At 39.4% G+C, this 24,691-nt stretch overlaps 1 protein-coding gene across 1 annotated transcript in view; it reads right to left on the bottom strand.

The window, feature by feature from the left end:
- CtsB (Cathepsin B) overlaps positions 1 to 18,357 on the bottom strand; it is a 94,043-nt gene extending 75,686 nt beyond the window's left edge. Inside the window, exon 1 of the mRNA XM_067152495.2 lies at positions 18,081 to 18,357. Within this exon, the coding sequence (XP_067008596.2) occupies positions 18,081 to 18,218 (138 nt within the window). The 5' untranslated portion in view covers positions 18,219 to 18,357. The remainder of the gene's footprint in view (positions 1 to 18,080) is intronic.
- Between the last annotated feature and the right edge of the window lie 6,334 nt (positions 18,358 to 24,691).

The following is a 24,691-nucleotide window of genomic DNA, read 5'->3' as shown; positions in this document are numbered from 1 at the left end:
TCCTGAGCGACCCAACACTAAGGGTGATTACCCGCTTGATAATCAGCAGAAATGGCCGGCCCTGGTAAATATTGTATTACAAGGAATAACATCAAACGTATATTATGGGATAGAGTGAACTGGGCAGTGGTGTAGTTGAAGGAAATTAAACATTTTTATGTACTAGCAGTGAAAATTACAGCAGCTTAACAAAAAATTTCACGTGAGAACGATGACGCGTTTGAAAGTGATGATGATGATAATGAATAAGTCCATCCTGCCTACAAAAAGACAAAGGAAGATGGCTGGGAATGGAATAAAACAGGTGATAAACCATCCAAATTGATTTTATATGAAAGTCTGGAATAAAACCCATCATAAACAGGACCCTCTCTCCAGATTCCTCCCCCGTACACATTTCTCAACATGTGATTCACAACTCTTTATGGGATGAGATAGCAACTGAAAGAAACAGTTTTGCTGCTCAGTTATTCACAGAAAAAAATCCCAACTCACCCTGTACAAGTTCAACGAGAACATTCACAAGCCTTATAACCCTAAACTATGCTGCCGTGACTGTGTTGAAAGCAAGACAAGCAAGAAAAGTAATGAAATATGACTCAAAGTATATGATGGCTTTGCATTTCCCGGAGTGTTTTGGGGAGTTTCACACCATTCAAACTTATTAAAATTGTTATTCTGGGTGCTGCACCTCATCACATCAAATAAGGGTATAATTTATATATATATATTTTTTTTTTGCTAGTTGTTTTACGTCGCACCGATTCAGATAGGTCTTATGGCGACGATGGGACAGGAAAGGGCTAGGAGTGGGAAGGAAGCGACCGTGGCCTTAATTAAGGTACAGCCCCAGCATTTGCCTGGTGTGAAAATGGGAAACCACGGAAAACCATTTTCAGGGCTGCCGACAGTGGGGTTCGAACCTACTATCTCCCGAATACTGGATACTGGCCGCACTTAAGCGACTGCAGCTATCGAGCTCGGTAAGGGTATAATTAAAATTCAGTATGTTGCAGATTACATGTATAAATCTTAGTAGCGTAAAACTATCTAATGCATGAAAAAATGGTATACATACTGTCCGTGTTTCTACCATCAAGGTAATTTGCACCCGACTACTCAGCTGCTCCCAGGGGTGCTCAGTTTGAACTTTGATAAAAAAAATGCCCTAAAAATACACACACCCTGGAATGATAGGGAACATTTAACATAATATGGACATAGTGAGGTCAACTAAAAGCTACAAATAAATTAAGGCAAAGATGACATCAATTTTGGAGGAAAATCTGTTTATTAAAGTAAACACAAAAATATGAAAAGAAAAAAAAAATAGAAAAAGTATCAAATGATCCAAATTTTTACATGACTCAGAATTTTTCTCTCAGCTTGATAAAGTCCATCTTGAGAATCAAAATATATTACAAATGTACACTGTATGCCGACACACATACTTAACATGTAAAATCAAATCTTGAAGTTTCATTAATTTTACACCTTGGGCTCGCGTGCTTGCACCACGCTTTATATTTTGTTAACACTTTGAACTGTAGATGAGTACGTTCCCCTTTCCTGCACATATGATATTGCAGTGGGGGTCCCTAACCTTAAGAAAAGGTGCGATTTAATGCGCAAAAGGGATACGGAAACTAATCTATCTGTACAATATATAACACGCTGAGTGGTAAAACATCCTATGCACAAATATGTACACTTTGAATCACGAGCAACCTCATGAGCACAACAAAACACCTTGGAACAGAACCACACACAATAAAATCACAAAAATTGCAAATATACACAATCAAAGAAACAAAAACATGTCATATTTTCCAGGGCTCACCAAGAAAGCATGTGACATTCACGCAACTCTCATTCGCTCAAAGCCCTGATGGAAAAAATAAGGTAACAATTTTACACTTTGAGCAACACATCCCATTCAACGTAGGTTCCTGAAATGAACTATGTGACACGAAAGCAATCAACTGGTGGACTTTATAACGACACGCACAAATCAACGTGGATTCCTGAAATAAATTACATGACATAATTCATAAAAAATAACAGAGGCAGCTTTAACTTTCAACACATAATTCAACGTTGGTTCCTGAAATAAATCACATGACACAAATGTTCCTCAGCCAGTAATATCATGAAAGAAAAACCGAACGAAACATTGCGATATAAAAACATCTCGTCTACTGCAACACGCAGTGACATGGACAAAAACCAATAAAATCATCACGAAGTATAGGCCGCTAAAATAAACTCTCCTTGGTAGACAAACATATCACCCTTCCCAACACATGGCGGAATGACTCAAAAGCAGAGAATCAGTCTCCCAAAATAAAGCAGCATATACAAAAAACACAGGGTCCAACCCTTTTACACACGCTGCTCAACAGTCTACCCGAGGCAAGTCACAAAAACACGAAAAATGCAGGCCTTTCAAATGAGGAACACGTCCTCTTACTCAAAATCAAACTAAGTCATATCACTTGTCCTAAAGTTGCTGAAACTGAATAAGTATATAAAAAGAAATCGCTGGTCACAAATCAAAGCACTCACGCTCGTAAAGTTAAACATGATTAATTAAGTGGCCAACTCTGTAATAATATCATAATCAGAATATGAAATGAGGAAATAAGGAGAAACGTGGGAGTGTGTAAACTTCAAGAAGAGATTGATATAGCAAAGCTAAAATGGTTTGGACACATGATGAGAATGCCAGGAGAGAGAATACCCAAGAGAACATTCATGGATACAGAGACTGGAAAGCGGCCTAGGGGACGTCCTAGAATGAGATGGAGGAGCTCTGTGTTGGACTGTATTGCAAATAGAGGAGTCGATAGGAATAAAGTACTAGAAGAGGAATGGTGGAAAAGATCGAGTAAGGTGGAGGGCTTTGGTACACTACCCTACCCAGAGAGAATCTTGAAAAGGGAATGGATGAAGAAGAATCAGAATCAGAAACTAGGAAATTGCCACATCGACAATCGATCATGTCTGAACACCGGAAAGTTACTGAAATATCTCAATCTTACAACTCTAGACACTCGCATTAATAATAATAATAATAATAAATTTACAGATAAATCGATTCTAACTATTCGAACTCTGAAAACGAAACTGGGTTCGAGGAACTCTTGAATCAATTATTAATTTACACTCATCTTGATATCCAAATAGTCGTGAAGATGATGCTATCAAAATTTGTGGATCCAAACTCTACCATCTCATACACACTCATTCACACATCATGCAATAAATCCCAGAAAACATGACAGCATGTTTCCATACAGTTTGAGCTCCCATTAATACTTTAATCTAGTCCTTTCTGACTTTAATTTACATTTACATTTAAGGCCCGAGACGTACACTGCGTCTCAAACATCAAAGCAAAACAATCAAATAAATGAGCCAAAAATAAGAAAGTGACTCGTAAAAGATGTTAACAACTCAGCCAATAAATCTGAATAATAATGTAAGAAAGCAAGCTGCGACCTTATGCAATCGGTCCACATTTACGTTACAATTATATTTACATTAACAAGCTTCCTAACTTTTACTTTAAATAGGATGTAGTCCTTTCAAACAAAAGCAAAATTTACTGAAATTAAATATCAAAACTGACCTATCCCCTCTTGCAGTCCGGCCCCGTGGTGTAGGGGGCAACGCGTCCGCCTGTCACCCGGCGGCCCCGGGTTTGATTCCCGGCCGGGTCAGGGTTTTTAAATTGTAAATGATTAATATCCCTGGCATATAAATTATAAACAGGAGAGGTTTCCAGCTATTCAATACATAGTTATATTTACAATGTTATTTACATTACATGGGATTAGTTTCAACCCTACATGGGGTCATCGTCAGCCATATTTAAACATACACAATATATGACGAAATCCTAAAACATGATTCTAATCAGTATGAACCGTATGAATATAGAATTTAGAATAAGAGGTGTGGCTGAAATAGGCAAGGTGGTATGGCGCTGAAAGTGTTGCAAATGAAAGTGAAACACTTTGAGCGCCATAGCACCTTGCCTATTTCAACCACACCTCTTGTTCTAAATTATATATTCATACGGTTCATACTGATTAAAATCATCTTTTAGGATTTTGTCATATATTGTGTATGTTTAAATATGGCTGATGATGACCCTGTGTAGGGTTGAAACTAGTCCCATGTAATGTAAATATAACTTAATTGAATAGGCAGAAACCTCTCCTGTTTATAATTTATATGTTATCTTGGTTCAATACGGGCCAACAACATGAAGTTCATAACCCTTGATAATATCCTTGGCCTGGGGACTGGGTGTGTGTCGTCCTTAACATTCCTTTCCTCACATTCAACACTTTACACTTCCGGACATTTCTAAATACATGCAGGTTCACAATATATGGTGCAAAGTAGGAGCAAAAGATCTTTTTAGGTCGACGCCCCGAATAAATAGCATTAAATAAAAATTTAAAAAATCCCCTTTTTCAACATTCACACTCACATAATTACATTGAAAATTCTGTACTCATCTATTTTGTTGAATCGTCGCCAGCCATTAGGAACAGCCGGCCCCCATCGTGTTTTAGCCAGCCATATTGATGATGATGCCTTCAGAAACGACTTGGATCAGTTCTTTGGTCTCCATTTTCCTGGCGTTGAAGTGGTGATCCTGTAGTCTCCGTCGCTGCTTCTGGATGTTGTTCTTAAAACATCCCCTTGTTCATGGCATAGGAAACTGGGTCAAGATTAACCCACCAGTTACTAGAATACTACAGCCGGGGTAAATCCCACTGACCGTGAAACCAGTTCCCATTCTGACACGGAACAACTTCTCTTATCTAATCCTGTAACTAGGTCAAATATTTTCCATTTAAATGCTGGACTGGAAATGACCGAGTTTGATGTCGTTGTAAAATCTGTTTACACCGGCAAGCTATTAAACATTGAATGGCCATCTGGAAACTGTTCTTTCCTCTGGGAATCGAAAAATAAAAGCCATTCTCGAAGTTTAAAATCTTGAATAACTGAAATGCAGACTGAGCGTCTTAAACCAAGGTTCAAGTCCCCACACAATCAAGAAACACAAGTTCTGACCCACACTCGCGTAAATAATACTTTTCTCAATGTGATCTGCAAAGAATCTCGCCGAATAATAGGATAGCTAGCCCACACTCACATCACTTATCAATTCATCCTCTAAGATGCCGTTGTATCCTCAATCGGGGCCATCACTCACCTAGCCAAATTGATTGTGCCTCTATAATTTCTGCTCAACACATCGCGTACCCGATGCTTATTTCAAACATAAATTTGCAGCTCCTCTAGCCTCTTGCTGGGCCTCTGAAATGTTGTCCGTTGGTCTGGCCGTTGGAGTTCTACTGTTTCCTTGTTCTGCTTTGTGTACATCATGTTGAAATTTCTCCTTCTAAACTTAGCTGGCGAGCAAACAAACCTGAGCTCCAAGCTCCCTGCAGAAATTGCGACATGTGCTGCTGAATTATTCTCTGTACATTCCAATAAATGACTGATTAATTAAATGAGCATTTCAATAAGGGCTCAATACGCATGCTCAGTACATTAAAGTTAGTATGTCAATGGGTTAATATGCTACATAAGGGGGTCTACCCGTGACACCACCCTAGCTCATAGCATATCCCTACTCGTCCTTCCCTTGTGATGGCCCTAAGGTATTTGTTTCTAGGAAGGGATAGCTTATTCCTAGCGTGCTGACTTCTTACCACGTGACCACGGTTTGTAGTGCATGAAAGATTGTTTTCCCTAAGTGTTTAACGTTGCACAAACAACTGCAGTATTCGTCAATGATGGGAAAGGAGAGGGCCAGAACCGGGAAGATAGAGACTGTGGCCTTTATTAAGGCACATAGCTTGAAAATGGGAAACCAGGGAAAACCAATTAAAGGGTGTCAAAGGCAAGCCTTGTATCCACCTTCTCCTGAAAGCAGGAATATGCAAAATTTTTAAAACGGACAATTGCGCTTCTTTGGTTCAGATTCCACATAAAATTATTGGTTCTGTGACGCTATGATAACAAGATTTAGAAATGCTAAAAACTGCAAGCTCGTCTGCTTTTATTATTTGTTTCTATTATGACTTTTTATTTATTTTCTTAAGCTCAAGATGCCAAATTGCTAATACGGCTCAAAATTTAGTATAGATACTATATGATATGGCACTCCTGAACATCCCTCGGAAAAGGTTAAGGCGTACCCTGCACGTGATGCGCAGTTTCTTGGGTACTGGGGGAACTGTGTAAAATGGGTGACCAGCAGCCAACATCATGAAGGTGGGCATAATCAACCTTATGAACCTGACAGAAAAGGCAGAAGTGATTGATTTTATGGAGAAAGAGGGTATAGAAATGAGATTGAGTGAAGTTAAATCGAAGGGGAAAGGAAAAGTAGTAGTGGTAGTGATTATCGTTTTAAGAGGAAGTACCCCTAGGCAACCATCCTCTAGGGGAAACTAAAGAAGAGAATGATGAACGAATATAAACTACACTGAAGTGGTGGCCGAGAAGTGAAAAATGGAGTGGATGTGAGCATTTCAAAATAGCTGGAGGAGAATATGGATATGGTAGTCAGGATAATGAAAATTAGACTAAGAATGAGGAATGAAGCAGAGTAGCCTACTTCATACCAGTGTATGTACCACAGACAGAGAATGAAGAGGATATTGAGGAATTCCTGGAGAAACTAGAAAAGGAGATAATTGATGTGGAAGTGATGATAATGGGAGACTTAAATGCACACGTGGGAAACAAAAGACAAGGAAAGGAAGAAGTAATTGGACATACAGGTATAGGAAAAGGAATGACGGAGGGAAAGTTTAGCTTTGTGAGAGAAATAGAATAATTGTGGGCAACACATTGTTTCGGAAGAAAAAAGGAAAATTATGAGATATGGCTGGGGTACCATAAGACAACTTGGCTTTACGTCCCACCAACACAGACAGGTCTTATGACGACGATGGGATAGGAAAGGACTAGGAAAGAAGCGGCCATGGCCTTAATTAAGGGACAGCCAAATTCCAGTTCCTGGTACGACATGTGGAAGATGAATGGTCCAAATTCAAAGGGGCATTTGTAAATAGGGCAGAGTGCCCATGGTAGAATATAAAGGAGAGTGAAAGAAACTGAGACACTGTGGTGGAATGAGAAGGTGAAAGAAGCAGAGAAAGAAAAGAAGAAAGCATGACAAGAATGTACAGAGATAAAGAAAAGCAAAAAGAAGTATCTTGATAGTAAAAAGGAAATATAAGAAAGTAGTAAGAGGAAAAAAAAATAGGGAAGAATTTACACAAGGGACTGAAATGGAGAGGGAGCCTGCAGTAAAAGGATGTATCGAATTATACAAAGTAATAGGAAAGAATAGGGTTAATACAAAGCTGATGAAAGGGGAAAGTGGAGACTTGATACATCCAAAAGAAATAAAGAGAACATGGAAGGAGTATTTTGATAAACTGCTGAATGTGAGAAATGTGCAGAGAAGACTGTAGTACAGTAACAGTGTGATGACTCAACAGTCCATAAAATGAAAATGGGGGAAGGCACCAGGGATGGATGAAATTACTGTGGAAATGATAAAGGCTGCTGGACTTGTTGGTCTACGATGGGTGTAGAGAACGTTAAAGTATATATGGAAGAAGAAATGTGTGCCAGAAGACTGGGGATAGGGAATTTTGATGATGATGATGCTTGTTGTTTTAAGGGGCCTAACATTGAAGGTCATCGGCCCCTAAATAGGGAATTTTAATACCGGCCAGTAAGAAGGGGAACAAAAAAGTATGTGATAAAAGCCATAGAGGAATCACATTCTTATCACAGGTACAAAAAATACTCTAAGGAAAATGAGAAGAAAGAGGAGATGCAAGAGGAACAGTATGGTTTTAGAAGTGGAAGATCTACAGTCAACCAAATCTTCAGCATGAGGCAGTTAATGGAAAAGTGTGTGGCCATGGCATTCACAGATCTAACAAAGACATACAGTAGTGTTCCCAGGGAGAAGGTTTGGGAAACTATGGTCAAAAAGAGACTGGGTACTCAAACTATAGAAATGGTGCAAACAATTTACAAAAACTGCGTCAGCAACATACAGACTAGCCTATGTTTGGAAAGACAGATTGGTTTAGAAATGAAACTAGACGACGGAGTGCGCTGTCGCATCTTTTGTTTCTAATAGGGAGATGGAGTTATTACTATTTGCAGTGATATTGTGGTCTGGGGAACAAACAGCAAAGAAGTTTAAGAACTTGATGCATTGAACTAGAAAATTGAAAAGTAAGGTATGAAAATCAGCACAGGAAAAAACAAGACCATGGTGAAATCAAGAGGAGAAAGACAAGGGAAAGGCACTGGGAAAATTGGTGATCAAAGCCTTGAAATTGTTGACAGTTTCAAATACCTAGGGAGTGAATTAATGCAGAAAACAAGGCTGGCATGGAGATTAGCAAGAGGGTGCAACAGGCAATGCATTCTAGCAAGAGTGTAAGAAACCTTGTCTGGAATAAAGAAGTACCAAGGAAGTGTAAAGAGATAATGTACAAAATGTATTATGCACCAATATTGACATGCAGCAACTGAGACCTGGACAATGACAAATAGGGAGGAGAGTAAAATTCAAGCCAGTGAAATGAAATACCTAAGAAGTATGGTAGGAAAGACAGACTGAGAACTGAATATGTGAGAAAGGTCGGAATGGAAAACCTTCAGAGACTTCATAGGAGTAAACTAAGATGGTTTGGACATGTAAAGACGAAGGAGGATAAAAGAATATCAAAACAAAGGATGGTGATGAAGTTCGAGGGAAAAAGAGCGAGAGGTAGACATAGAACAAGGTGGATCGATTCGAATAAGAGGAGTGCAAGAAGGAGAAACCTGGACTGGGATAAAATGACAGAAGAGGAATTGTGGAAGAAGAAAGGAAGGCAGGGAAGTGACAAATGCCCCAACCCAACAGGAGCTGAATAAGGGGAAAGGGGGAGGATTATTTAGTATAGAATAGAGATTAAAATTCTAATATGTCTGTTTTTTGCAAATGCAAAAATTTTGAGGGTGCTGTCAATTCTTGAAATAGTTTGAAACAATCCAAACATTTTTGTAGATTTCATAATGGAAGGGAATTCTTATTAACCTTCGATTTATAATAACAACAATAATAACAACAACAATAATAATAATAATAATAATAATAATAATAATAATTTTTTCGGTTTAAATTATAAGACTCACTAACAGTAGCAATTCCACTTAATACTGAAGGAGGTCAAAATAGGACTATTATGTATCACCTGAGTAAGGTGTTATTTAATTTAATTATGAGCTGTGAATTCTTCAAATTTCATTACAGTATTTATTTTCATTACACTCTTGTGGTCCCTTTGTGTCTAAATGGTTAAACATCAGGCCTTAAGACTGGTCCTGGGTTGAACCAGGTGACTGTATATAACATTCATGTTGGATAAAGCGGTCGGACAGGCTTTCACTCGGATCTCCGTCTTCCCCAATGTACCTTTCATTCTACTGATGCTTAATTCAGCTCCATTTATTACTCAATTTCATCCCCTCAAAGCCTCCCCAGCAGGCACTTTCCTCTTCCTCAATGTTAGCTGAGACTTCCACACCCAACACCGTATTTTACTAGACGAGTCCAGAGATGCAAAGCCGTATCAATGACAGTGAGACCGCTCCAAGGCCAGCAATAATTCGGGACTACTTATTAACAAGATTACTGTTGCAATCTTTCAACTTTACAATGTTCATTGAACTGCAGATGTCCCTTGTTAACAGCATTAAAAACTGAATTTTATGTTACATAAAGAAACACCCCAAGTCACTCATTTTAAGCATTTATTCAAGAGATTCTCAACAACACAGTGCAGCAAGAAAATATATAGGCCTATATATAAAACTAACTTTCTATGGACACATACAGAGAATGAACAACAGACTTACAAAGAAAATCTTTGATGTAGTAAACAGTTCAAGCAAGAAAACAAATTTATATCATGAAATGGAGGACGACTTAAGGCAGGTGGGGATCAACAGGCGAATGATAGGAGACAGAAAAGAATTCAGAAACAAAATTAGGAATACAAAATTTATAGTAAATGAGAAGGAAGAAGACAGGAACACTGTGGACAGAACAAAGGAAACAGGAGCACAACCAAAGGAAGAAGAGATTTTGGGAAGAGAAGAGGAAGAAGGGAAAGAAGTGAAAATTGTGTCATCATGAGATATTAGAGTTCAAACACTGTCCAGAAGGGCAAAAATGATATGAATGAATATATATAAAACGCTTTGATCTGTAGGCCTAGTAATTATGGAACATAGGTTTTTACAACAAACTTTTTGATGAACATTATGACAAACTGTCACAGTTTTTATAAAAAAGCATTTAAAGTCAGTAGATACTAACACGATTAATTCTCCCACAACGAAGGCCTTTTTACCCTCCACCCCTATTTAGTTTACATCATTACCTCAATAACCAATAGTTTTTATGCATGTTTTTAGACAATTTTAGAAAAGCTATGTCTTAGTATATTTTTATGATTATGTCTGTATAAAAATAAAACATTGCAAGGCAATAAATATATAGTATCGATAAGGTGGAATAAATAATTAATTTCAATTTATAAAAAAATAACTTGCTGGTCTTATGGCGACGATGGGATAGGGAAGGGCTAGAAGTGGGACGGAAGGGGCCATGACCTTAATTAAAGAACAGCTCTAACATTTGCCTGGTATGAAAATGGGAAACCACTAAAAACCATCTTCAGGGCTGCTGACAGTGGGGTTCGAACCCACCATCTCCTGAATGCAAGCTTATAGCTGTGCGCCTCTGATCGCACGACCAACTCGCTCGGTCCGACAAAATTCATTAAAAACTCGGCCACAGGTCACCCTGTAGAGTTTTGGTTCACTATTGCATTTGGCAGAGAAAATGGAACGTTGAAATTCACACATAGGCAGCCTAGATGCAGTCCCCTCAATATGCATGCATCTGACAGCTGAGGCCCTTCAATTGTTATTTTACTTGAAATTTGCCACTAGTCCTCCATATGCAAATAAAGCATACTGAGTGAGTAACTGATTTACTTTCTGGTGTTTATAAACACTTTCAAAGTGCAAGGTTAATTATATTTTGGGATTGCAACAGACCCCTCCCCTTTAAAATTTTTATAGCCACCAGTACTGCTGGTCGAAGTTCCCCTCCAAGAAACTGCTCCCTGGATCTGGCCCTGGTTGCCATCTGCCGATACCTATGTTCTCTGTTACTTAGTGGGCTGCCTCGTGACAAAACAGTGTTATACGAGACAAAACCAGCTAGCCTTATACCATTCTCATCAGAACTGAAATGGAGGCACTCCATTCAAATGTCTGGGCACCAAATTGATTCCTTTCCAAGATCTGCATTGAAACCACCAGTGATCCACTGAACGACTTAAGAAGGCAAATTCTGGTAGACCCTGCTTCAGTACATCATAAAAATACTCTTTGCTGTCATTTGGGCTGTTTAATTATGGTGTATCCATTTATAATGTCATATGTTGAAAAAATTACCCTTAATTCTATTAACAGATTCTGCAGTTCATTGGTTCGAAACGTACTGTGTGCACACATTTTAAAGAGCTCTTAATGCTGGGGTGGTGCGGGGCTTCTACATAGTAATGGAAAAAACTATGAAATTAAGAGAATGACATGAAACAAATAAGTATTATCATTATGCGAGTTTGTTTCTGGCAAAATTATGACCTACTAATAAAAAAAATTAAAATACCTTCAGTTTATGTACTGGAACTTAATTCACTAGCATCTGTATGAGAGTCATCTGAGGCCAAACCATCTTCAGGACTGGAGGAATCATTTATATTGACAATCAGGTCATCAACTACTACTTCCATGATTGAGATTTATCTAGATGAGATGCACTGGAAGTATTATCTTGTTTGAGTCAACAGTCTATAGACTGGTTTGATGTAGCTGTCCATGTCACCCTATCTCGTTCTAACCTTTTCATTTCTGCATAACTGCTGCATCCTACATATGTTCTAATCTGCTTGTCATATTCATACCTTGGCTCCTGTTCTTACCCACTACACTTCCCTCAAAAACTAACTGCACAAGTCCTGGGTGTCTTAAGATGTGTCCCATCATTCTATCTCTTCTTCTCGTCAAATTTAGCCACAATGATCTCCTCTCACCAATTCTATTCAGTATTTCTTCATTTGTGATTCCATCTATCCACCTCACCTTCAGAATTCTTTTTTAACACCACATTTCAAAAGTTTCTATTCTCTTTCTTTCTGAGCAAGTTGTCATCCATGTTCACTTCTATACAATGCCACGCTCCAAATGAAAGTCTTCAAAAACCTTCTAATTCCTATATCAATGTTCAAAGTGAGCAAATTTCTTTTCTTAATAAAAGCCTTCCTTGCTTGTGCTAGCCTGCATTTTATGTCCTCCTTACTTCTGCCATCGTTACTTTACTACCCAAGTAACAATATTCATCCACTTCCTTTAAGACTTCATTTCCCAATCTAATATTTCCTGCATCACTTGACTTTGTATGACTGCACGCCATTATTTTTATTTCGGACTTATTTATTTTCATCTTGTACTCCTTGCCCAAGACTCCATCCATACCAGTCAGCATTCCAGATCTTCTGCAGTCTCAGATAAAATAACAATATCATTAGCAAATCTCAGGGTTTTGATTTCCTCTCCTTGGAGGGTGATTCCCTTTCCAAATTCTTCTTTGATTTCCTTTACTGCCTGTTCTATATAAACATTGAAGAGGAGGTTGCGGGACAAACTGCAGCCTTGCCTCACCCCTTTCTGGATTGCTGCTACTTTTTCATAGCCCTCGAATTTTATCACTGCAGACTGATTTTTATTTAGATTGTAGATAATTCTTCTTTCTTGGTATGTGATCCTGATCACCTTCAGAATCTCAAATAGTTTGGTCCAATCAACATTATCAAGTGCCTTTTCTAGGTCTACAAATGCCATGTTTGTGGGCTTGCCCTTCTTAATTCGATCCTCTAAGATCAGACGTAAAGTCAGGATTGCTTCACGTGTTCCTACATTTCTTCTGAAGCCAAACTGATCTTCTCCCAACTCGGTTTCAACTTTTCTTTCCATTCTTCTGTAAATAATACGTTAGAATTTTGCAGGCATGAGATACTAAACTAATGGTGCGGTAGTTTTCACACTTGTCAGCACTGGCTTTCTTAGGAATAGATATAATATTCTGCCGAAAATCGGATGGCACTTCTGTCCCATACATCTTGCACACTAAATAGAATAACCTCGTCATGCTGGTTTCTTCTAAAGCAGTCAGTAATTCAGAGGGAATGTCAAATTCCAGGTGCTTTGTTCCTATTTAGGTCTCTCAAAACTCTGTAAAATTCTGACCTCAAAATTGGGTCACCCATTTCACCAGAATCAACAGACTCTTCTTGTTCCAGAACCGTATCATCTACGTCATTACCTTGATAACTGTTGGATATGTTCCTACCATCTTTCTGCCTAGTCTTTCCCTAGAAGTGGATTTCCCTCTGAGCTCTTAATATTCATACACCTAGTTTTCCTTTCTCCGAAGGACTCCCTGATTCTCCAGTATTCAGTATCTACCTTTCCTAGGACCACACTACTTTCAACACCCTTGCACTTTAGTAATTCTTCCTTAGCTGCCCTGCACTTCCTATCCTGTTCATTCTTTAATCACCTGTATTCCTTTCTGCCCTCTTCATTTTTTGCACTCTTGTATTTTCGTCGTTCATGATCAGGTCTAGTATCTCTTGAGTTATCCATTGATTCTTAGTTGATCTTTCTTTCTAATATTTCTTCAGCAGCCCTACTGACCTCATTCTTCATGACTGTCCATTCTTCTACTGTGTTTCCTTCAGCCTTTCCATTTTTAGTCTTTGTGCAACATGTTCCTTGAAACAATCCTTCACACTCTTTTCTTTCAACTTGTCTAGATCTCATATCACTGGATTCCTTCCCTTCTTCAATTTCTTCAACTTCAGACGGCATTTCATGACCAACAAGTTGTGGTCAGAGTCCACGTCTGCTCCTGGGAAAGTTTTGCAATCCAACACTTGGTTTCTGAATCTCTGCCTAATCATAATGAATTATATTTGATACCTTCCAGTGTTTCCATGTCTTGTCCATGTGTACTGCTGTCGTTTGTTGTGTTTGAACCAAGTATTAGCAAGGACTAAATTGTGATTGGTGCAGAATTCAACCAGCCAACTTCCTCTTTCGTTCCTTTGTCCCAATCCGAATTCTCATTACCTTCTCTTCCTTGGCCTACCACTGCATTCCAGTCTCCATCACAATTAGATTCTTGTCACCTTTTACGTATAGGCCTAGTATTATTGTATTAAATATTCTATCTCTTCATATATTCTTTCAATTTCCTCATCATCCACTGAACTACTGTAGTAGGCACATAGACCTGCACTAGTGTAGTGCGCATTGGTTTCATGTCTATCTTAATAACAATAATCCTTTCGCTATGCTGGTCATAGTAGCTAACCCACTGCCCTAATTTCTTATTCATTATTAAATTAACTCCTGCATTACCCCTGTTTGATTTTGTGTTGACAATTCTGTAGTCGCCTGACCAAAAATCCTACTCTTCCTGCCAACGTACTTCACTTATACGAACTAGATCTAATTCTAGTCCATCCATCTCTCTTTTCAGATTCTCTAACCTACCACAACGATTCAAACTTCTAACGTTTCACGCTCCAACGCGCATCCATCTTCCTGATGATCACCCCCTCTCGTGTAGTCCCCACACAGAGATCCGAACGGGGGACTATTTTACCACCGGAATATTTTACCCAGGAGGAAGCCATAATCAGTACATCCCATTCATACAGAGAGAGATGCATGTCCTCGGGAGTTAGTTACAGCTGTAGCTTCCCGTTGCTTCCAGCCATGCAGCAGTATCAGCACAGCTAAGCCGTGTTGAGTATTATTACAAGACCATATCCGTCAATCATCTAGACTGCCGCCCTTGTAACTTCCGAAAGGCTGCTACACCCCTTTCGAAGAACCATTCGTTAGTCTGGTCTCTCGACATATAGCCTACCCATCTGATATGGTTGCACCTGTGGGTCGGCTATCTGCTTCATTGGGACGTGCAAGCCTTCCCACTGCGGCAAGGTCACATGGTTCGCAGGGGAGGTTGAGACACACAGCATTGTAAATAATGGCTCCTATCTAGCGACTGATTACAGGGCAACAATTATTATTTATTTTCTTTCCTCTCGCAGCATACTACAATAATCTACTCGCAATAATATTTATCTTGTCACTATGGAATATGATAACATTTCCTATGCAAGAGTTTTGGAATCTCCTAAATATCAAAGAACAGCCCACGCCATCTCGGTGTCAGTCCAATGCAGTGACAAAATCTAAATATGTTGCAGGAATATCATTCTCAGTCATGTTACACAGGCATACACTAAGCATGCAATACAGACAGTGTCTCACGGAAGAGGGACCATCCGCACTGCTGCAGAGCCGTGCCGTTTTGAACTGAACCAAGAACAGAACTATGGAGCAGACAGCTTTAAAAACATGCACATTCGGTACTAAATTATGAAACACATTGTTAACTATAAACTCTTGATGATTGTGGTCATCACCATAAAACAGTGTATGATTTTTGGTTTAGCTGCACAGAACAGTTATATGACCAACGAACTTCTTGAAATGCAAATAGACCCACATTGTAGCATTCAAACTCAACTGATAGCATGATACCACCACTGATATGTACAAATTATAATGGAAAAACATCTGGAAAGGAACAAGGAAATCATCATCTTATTTTTGGATTTGGAAAAAGCTTATGATACAGTTAAGAGAAAACATGTATGGGAATGCCTACTGAAAAGTAATGTACCAAAATCATTATTTAACAAGATAAAAATGTTGTATCACAAGAGTAAAAGCAGTGTACAAGTGGGGAGTGGTGACAAACATTTTACACAAAAAACGGCCTCAAGCAAGGAAGTGCACTGTCGCCATTATTGTTTATTATATTGATGGATGAAACCATAAAACATGTGAAACAGAGTATCAGTAGTGATGAAATGAATGCTTTGGTATTTGCAGATGATGATGTGATTTGGGAAAGGGAGAAAAGGAAATACAAAGGAGACTGGACATTTGGAATGAAAATCTGAAGGAGTTTGAAATGGTAATTAGTAAAAAGAAAACTGTAGTCATGCACTGTGGAAAAGTGAAAAAGAGAAGACAAGTGAACATAGACGGAGAACGGTTAGAGAATGTAGAACAGTTACATATCTGGGTAGCATTATTAATGGAAGTAATGAAATCAACCCTGAAATTAATAACGGACTAAGTAAAGGTACAACATTTTATCATCAAGTCAAAGAGCTTTTATAGGATGATGAAGTACCCACGAGAACAAAATTAACATTATATAAACAGCATTTCATACCAATTGTAACACACGGACTAGAAACGCTGGTAACTAATGAGAGACAAGAGAGTAAGATCCAAGCAATAGAAATGAAACAGAATATCGGTTAAAAAGACAAGAACAGATAGAATTCAAAATATTAAAATCAGAGAAGAGCTAAATATAGAACCGTTAGTACAGAAGATACAGAAAGCAAGACTGAGATGGTTCGGACATGAAAAAGAATGGGAAAGGAACGGGTAGCAAGAAGGGAGTTGGAAAGAGACCAGTTGGAAGACCGAGAAGAAGGTGGATGGATCAGATTTGGAAGGACATTGCAGAAGCTGGATTGGATGTGGCGGAAGTAATGGAGCAGGAAATGTGGAAGGACAGAAAGGAGTGAAGGAGGCTTGTTAACCACACCTGGGCGACTGGAGTGGGACATTGATGATGATGATGATGATGATGATAATGTACATTCTAAGTCACAACTCTCAAATCATTAATCTTTATAGTTTTAGTCTGTTAAGCCTTACTGGCAACAACATTCATCGGAGGGATCTTTTGCAAGGGTATTGTAAGCAGTAGATCTTTCATAGTAGGCTATATGAGTGGGTTGGCTCCTATCCTAACCCTGCCCCCTTACCTGCGCTTGGAACCAGTAATACATTGCTGCTCTGGGAATACATAATCATGCATAATGCGAACAGTCTGCAGTATAGGCCTATATCAGCTGTTGAACAGCAGGATTTATCTCAAAATTGAAAAAAGGAAATTCAATATTTCCGGATACAAAGTGAACATGTGTAATTTAAATTTATACCAAACAAAATGTGAGGGTAAATGTTAACTACTCCTTGGGAATCATCTAAAGCAAAACCTTGATGCAGTAACACACACTATGAAAGAGTCTGTTACGTTTACCACCTAAGGTACGGTAAGGTAAGGGTGTATTCTGCCCGAAGGCAGGTCCGAGCCTCCGCAGAGGTGTGCCTGAACCGGAGTTTACGTACGGTAGGGTGGCCAGTTCCTTTCCGCTCCTCCATTCCCTTAACCCCCCCCCACCAACAGCACGTGGCAACCCATCCAAATCTTGACCGCGCCCAATGTTGCTTAACTTCGGAGATCTCACGGGATCCGGTGTTTCAACACGGCTACGGCTAAATTGTAAAATAAACAAACACAGGTGAACAATCTTCATAAACTAGTAAAAATATTGCCTGCCATCATTGTGATCCAACTGAAATTTTACCGCTGAAAGTTTTTCCAGCTACCAAAAATCCTTTCCGAAAAATGTCATTTAGGTCTGATGAAAGATAAGTTAACAACGTTATTAAGGTGAATTCCTAGTCTTCGTAACGACATTTAAGGGTGGGGGTTTCCACTGGTTTCTACGTCCGAAATTGAAGTTATAACTGCTAACCTAGTAACATTAAACAGTACCGGTAATCCATAAACTGATTACAAGAGTTAAATGAAGTAGGCCTACATAGAGAAATATCAGAAATGTCTGAAACCTGAATATAAGGTAAAACGCGTAAAACTCGGTAAAAGAACATAATAGTAATATATCAGAAAGACACATTTCTATATTATATAGATATATACACACCTTCCAAGTAGCATTCAAAGAATTCAATTCTTCAATAAATTCATCTGACAAGAAATGACGTTTTGATGTATCTGTGGTAAGAGAATAAGCTGAAAATACAGCGCAGAGCAAAACTGCACAGGACGGTATATTTAACATTTTTATACCAATTACTAATAAACTATCGCTGGCAATTGTCTATAAACCAATACCGAACTATCAGCCAAGCTCCTAGATGAATAAAAATATTTGAAGTACGGTTTCTCTGTTTCTATCTCAGATACGACGCACTACAACATACACTGACACACACTCTAGCCACTCAGTACAATAGAAACGTTGCAATCAGCTGATCGTGATGACAAACTTGCTCTATGTCACAAGATGAGGAGTGAGTTCTCAAACGGTTAAAGAACGAATACCTTTTATCAAGCTAATGAAATCAGGAAATATGTCCATAAAATAGGTTTCGAAATGCCATTTATTAGAAAAATCCTTTCTTTATTTGAATTACTTTCTTATACTGATATTTTTTAAAATGTTTATTTTATAGTTGAATTTCTGAAGTTTACCATTGTTGTTAAAAGGAAGTGAATTTCAGAGCTAGCCCATTTGAGAGGGAACTGTTTAGTATTTAGAACATGGCGGAAATTTCAAACAGGTAGCGTTCTTTTTCAACTTTTTCTCATGTTGCACGTTTAATATGTTATGCAAATTGTCAACTTAGCGTCTAGATATCGTATTCATGAAATATATAGCAATTAATATTATAAAATGTTTATAACTATAGGTGGCCTCATAATTAACTGCTATTCATATACTGTGACCACTATGCGCGGCCGCGAAATTCAGGATATTGATCAGGCTGTAGACTTACAGCCCTCGATGTACAGTAAATTCCAATGCTGTAAAATCTTTGGTTAGACTGTCAGATACTGTTCTTGTGAACATTAATTCGAATTCAGAGGTTGTACAGTTGTTAAATCAATATAAAGTAATGACACTGAAACAGTTTATTTACTATTTTAAGTAGGATTACCACGTATTTTAGTTTATAAAGCTCAAAAATATGTGTTGGAAGTGGGAGTAACAGCTGATTTCTGTTGAGGTTAAATTCGTATATTGGTTGTTTCATGTGTATACGGAGTAGTGTTTTCGTAATTGTGTCAATATTTTGAATATTTTACAGAATTCCTTCTTTGGATGTGCCAGTCACTCCGAAAGTTATTCCGAAAATTATCAATCAACCTGGGGTAAGTGATGTCAATCCTTTGCTCTGCATGTACTTAATAATTTATTGGGATATGACAACAGGGCCTAAATTAGTTTTCCATTAAGTATGACTGAATTTTGCAGATACTTGATAGCTTCCCGCTTCTTTTTAATACATTTGATGCTTAAATACTTCACTTTGTACTGACACACCCCATTGTGCATAACCTTTTAAGTATTGACTTGCAGGATTGAATTTCTAGACAAGTCAAGCATCAGTGGAGGTACAAAAGCTTTTAATTTTTAGTTGGCTATTTTCATATTTTGAGTTGATTCATGCTGGATTCTGTTTACCTTTTTATATGCTTCAGAGACTTTTACTTAGTATGGTATCCTTTGGACACTTATCTAAGTGTCAGGGGCTTTAGAACACAAGTTTCATCATATGCCTATCTCTCTTTTGAGGTTGTTGTTGTTGTTGTTGTTGTTTTCAGTGCCATTAAACTTAAAATTTAATTGTCCTAGGGTAGGACTGTTTAGTGTCATGGTGTACAATCTTCTAATTGTCACAAAATTGTTCTTATTCATGGTTTGCCAGTGTAGCAGTTTGTTTGGGACTCAACCTGGGTACACCTTTATAGATGAGTAGAAAAGTTTAAAATACAGAGGGTGTCAGGGCAAAAATAATTTCATGACCGGTATTAATCCAGCCCGGGGGCCACTACATTTGTAGCCTAATGTTATAAGTGAGTGGAAATTAATGCAGTCTTACTTGGAGATCGTCTGAGAAGAGAGAAGTGTTCATTGCGATGTCCAGGAACCCACCAACCCGCCCCAAGAAGTAAATTTACTTTTATAACCTAATTAAGATTATTACACGCCATATTCATTTCTCAAGTAGCTTCTTGTATTCCTATCGGCCAATGTAAAGTGGCACGTGATCTTCCCACGAAGGAAGTTAATCATAATGCGTTACCAACCGCAGCACAATAAAAGCGCAAGTGGCTGCGCTCCCGAAACTAGAAGCCTAGGGCCGCTTCGCGGCTTCTAACTGTCCAGACCAATGGTCTTGTCCACGGCAAGAATCCTAACTGTCCAGACCAATTGTCTTTCCTCACGAAACTAGGGGCCTAACGACGCTTCGCGGCTTCTAACCATCCAGATCAATGGTCTTGTCCACGGCAAGAATCCTAACCGTCCAGACCAATCGTCTTCCGTCCAGACCAATCGTCTTTGCTCACGAAACTAGGGGCCTAACGCCGCTTCGCGGCTTCTAACCGTCCAGACCAATGGTCTTGTCCACGGCAAGAATCCTAACCGTCCAGACCAATCGTCTTCCGTCCAGAGGCAAGAATCTAATAATCACCACCACCAGTTAGCAAAGCAAGCATAGTTCCTAAGAACAGAGGTCGGCAGCATGAGCACTGCTAGAGAACATCCTTTCCGAGTAGGCCGCGAGCGAGGAAACAAACGACAGTCGCTACGCGTGAGTGGCCCCCAGGCTGGACTAATGATCCTATCATATGTCTCCAAACTTCGGATTATAGGTTAATGATTTAACTCCAGGTTCGCCAAAGATAGGTTAGACATCCAATATGTTGCGGCTCAGATGATGTCATAATACACAGCAGAACATTCGATGTTCGAGAGTGAACGAAAGTTGAACTAGACTTGCATGGTAAGAGGGTCTGGGGGCGTAAGCCTTCAGGTGACAATGGAAAGACCTTTTGTTTGTTAGATTAGGTCCCAGACTTGCACAACAAGCAAAGGGGTTCTGGGGGTGTAATTCCTCAGGTTAGCTAAAAAATGACAGCAGTTTTCTTATTTTCACTGAATGTGGCAGCCGTGTGGCCAGACATGAGATGCAAGCTCTATAAGAGACAATAGGAAACTTTTGCTTTCATCACAGCCAATAGCTACATGGAAATTGTTCTCATTTTGCACCTTTACACAGTCTTGGTTTTAATTCTTCTATGTTCTACAATTGAATTGGTTCGGAGTTGATCAGTTTTTGTTTCTGAAGTAGTGTTGGCTACTGAATGCATGATTCGAAGCAGTGTATCGATTCATTCAAGTGTCCGAGTGAATCGATTCACAGGAACGGCGAGTTCATTTCACACGATCCAGCTTACTCCCAGCGGACAATTCTGAGTGGCGCACACACTGGACATTGACGGGGAGCCGAGCTTCCGCTGCAGCGAGACAGTGAATCATGGCACATCGAAAGAATCGTGAACGAGCGCGGGTCAGTGAGACACAAGATACACACGGCTCCTTATCGGCTCACTGGACACTGGCGGAGAGCCGAGCTTCTGCTGCAGCGAGACATACAGTGAGCCATGGTACACTGAAAATCGTATGCTATAATGGACTCTCGAGCTCAGCTCATTTGAAAATAATACCCATTTGCATTCACTGCCCTCTTCTCACAGGGAGGTTTAAATAATAGATGGATTTATTTGCAGTGTTAAAAACGTAGTCGAAACATAATTCTGAAGTAGCTAGTAAGTAGGTAGGCTATTAGGTTATACTATTTATTAGTTTTATGAATCTTAGTATTATAACTTAGTTGACATTTGGCAATTAAACTCGACTCTAGCCTGCCCCATGACTATGAGTCATGCTCATGACCACTCAAAAGTACCTGTTTTATATTTGGAAGAACGGCTCAGTATTCTCTCAGTTTATATGTCACATCGTTGTACAAGACTTCAATCATATGTGGGCAGACACAATAACTTAACCAACAGTATGTTGAATCAGAAAACCAGTGGGCTACTGTACATCTCGGGTAGCCTATACAAAATATGACGATTTTAAAAAATCCTCAGCTGATAGAAAAATACATATTTTAAAAAGTGGTTGTCGTGCGGTTAGTATCGCGTAGCTATGCGTTTGTATTCAGGGGATGGTGGGTTCGAATCCCACCGTCGGCAGCCGTTAAGATGGTTTTCCGTAGTTTCCCCATTTTCACACCAGGAAATGCTGGGACTGTACCTTAATTCAGGCCGTGGCTGCTACCTTCCTAATCCTAACCGTTCCCACCCTGCGTCGCCGGAAACCTTCGATGTATTAGAGTGACTAGCATTTTTTTTCAAAGAAAGGAGTTCATAGTATGAAGACCAGATGGCAGCTGCGAGCACTGAATGCTGTTGCTGCTGTCTTACCAGCACATACTACACAGATGCAGTAGGAGCGGTGACTAATGTGCTGTGAATCGGATCACTGTATCGATTCAGTAACTTGAACGGAATCAAATGAATCGATTCAGTAAAATGAATCGAATGTCCCATCACTATTCTGAAGTAGTGCACCCAAAGTTGATCACTGGTTGTGTCATGAATTATGTTGACCTGTTGGAAATTGTGTATGGGTACTTAACGTTTTTTACAGTTTGCTTTACGTGGCACTAACACATAGGTTTTATGGCGACTATGAAATAGGAAAGGGCTAGGATGGGTAGGAAGCGACCGTGGCCTTAATTAAGGTTCAGTCCCAGCATTTGCCTGGTGTGAAAATGGGGAACCATAGAAAACCATTTTCAGGGTTGCCGACAGTGGGGTCGAACCTACTATCTCGAATGCAAGCCACGTGACCCAAACTGCACAGCCACTTGCTCGGTGGGTACGTTTGTACAGTTGAATGAGGAGTAGGCAGAAGTTCAGTACTGTCTCCACCAAGCTGCCCTGGGCATGGAAGATGATACTCTGTTGTTAATGGTCCTATGTAGCGTGCTGGGACAATCCTTCTAGCTGTTGATGTAAACACATGTGATTTCGTTAGGTGAAGATAATTTTTCACCATTGGTTTCTTTAGTTTGCTTGGCATATGGGGTTAGAAAACTTATCACCATTGGATTATCTTCGGCATTTCTTCTTCTAACCACTGTTGTCAGCCTTTCTTTGAAGGTGGCACTTCTCTGTCTGGTATTCTTGAAATGTCCCTGTTGAACTTATTCTCTTCGAAGCCAGATGTCTTACCAATTTCAGGAATGTAAAGTAGCCGTCAAAGAATAATGTATGCCCCCTGTTTGATTCAGTTCCACCTGCATCAATGAGAGGTAGAACTACACTTCCTCCAAGTCCAAATTCTTTCAGCCTTTCATTTTACATTGCTGTATACACTTGGAAAGGTGGAAAGGTATCCTATAACCACTGGCAGAGAAAGAAGTCTAGCGGAATTTAACAATTTTGCGCATCATTTTTGTTTGGAGTGGCGGGGGGGGGGGGGGGGGGGGGGAGGAGGAGGAGACAGGTAAACAGTCAACAGCTTCCTTTTGCACAGTTTTCTGATTTTTCAGTTCTATCTGTAAACTTTCAGTAACATTTTGACTACCACTGGACCTAGCCTTCACTTTTTCATATTTTGTTGAAGCAATTTGCCCTTCATATTTACTCAGAAGTAGGTTTCTACAAAGGTAATATAGATTACCCTCATACTCATCTGACATTATCATCAACCGTTTCACACCCGTCATCAGGAGGTTTGATGCATTGCTCCTTTCCAAACGTCAGTTCTTCCTCCAAAACTTCCAGTATTTCACTCGCCATCAAACTAGTAAGGGAATACAAATGTCCGAGACAGTAGGACTCCCTGTGCATAGCGTCAGGTTTTCAGGACAGATATATTTATAAGCCTCTGTCACATCAATAATAAGACATAATTGACATCTTTGTGTGTTGGTAGATTCATAGGAGTGTCAACAGTATGGTCCATACTAAAGTTTACAATTATTGGAAATCTTTGTTAATTCGTAAATAAAAATCTTGACTGTTGCACAAAACTCTGTACTACCTTACTGCCATGCTCGTAATAAGTGAGGTTCAACAATGAATGATAAGGATAAAGAATTATTTCTTCTAGGTTCTTGTTAGCTACAACTTTTCTGAAGCGCAAGAAAGTATCACGGGCTTAAAACCATGCATAAATATCACACAATTTTATTTTTTACGACGTCCGATTTTTCGGACGCTATGCACTAATGGGTTAAGGTTGATTACGCTTCCAACATGACTACAAGTAACCAGTCTGAAAATGGGAGACAACTAGAAGTCCGCTAACAACAGCTTACAATTTAAGCACCTACAAAGGCATGTTCTCACCTAATTAACTATACAACAACAACCTGCAAGCCGCAAGATATCAGACTCAGCTTTACGCCAATAATCACTTGGTTTTTTTTTTTTTTTTGCTAGGGGCTTTACGTCGCACCGACACAGATAGGTCTTATGGCGACGATGGGATGGGAAAGGCCTAGGAGTTGGAAGGAAGCGGCCGTGGCCTTAATTAAGGTACAGCCCCAGCATTTGCCTGGTGTGAAACTGGGAAACCACGGAAAACCATCTTCAGGGCTGCTGATAGTGGGATTCGAACCTACTACCTCCCGGATGCAAACTCACAGCCGCGCGCCTCTACGCGCA

This window comes from Anabrus simplex, chromosome 8 (genome assembly GCF_040414725.1).
Source record: "Anabrus simplex isolate iqAnaSimp1 chromosome 8, ASM4041472v1, whole genome shotgun sequence".
NCBI lineage: Eukaryota > Metazoa > Arthropoda > Insecta > Orthoptera > Tettigoniidae > Anabrus > Anabrus simplex.
This window is presented reverse-complemented; position numbering and strand designations above follow the sequence as displayed.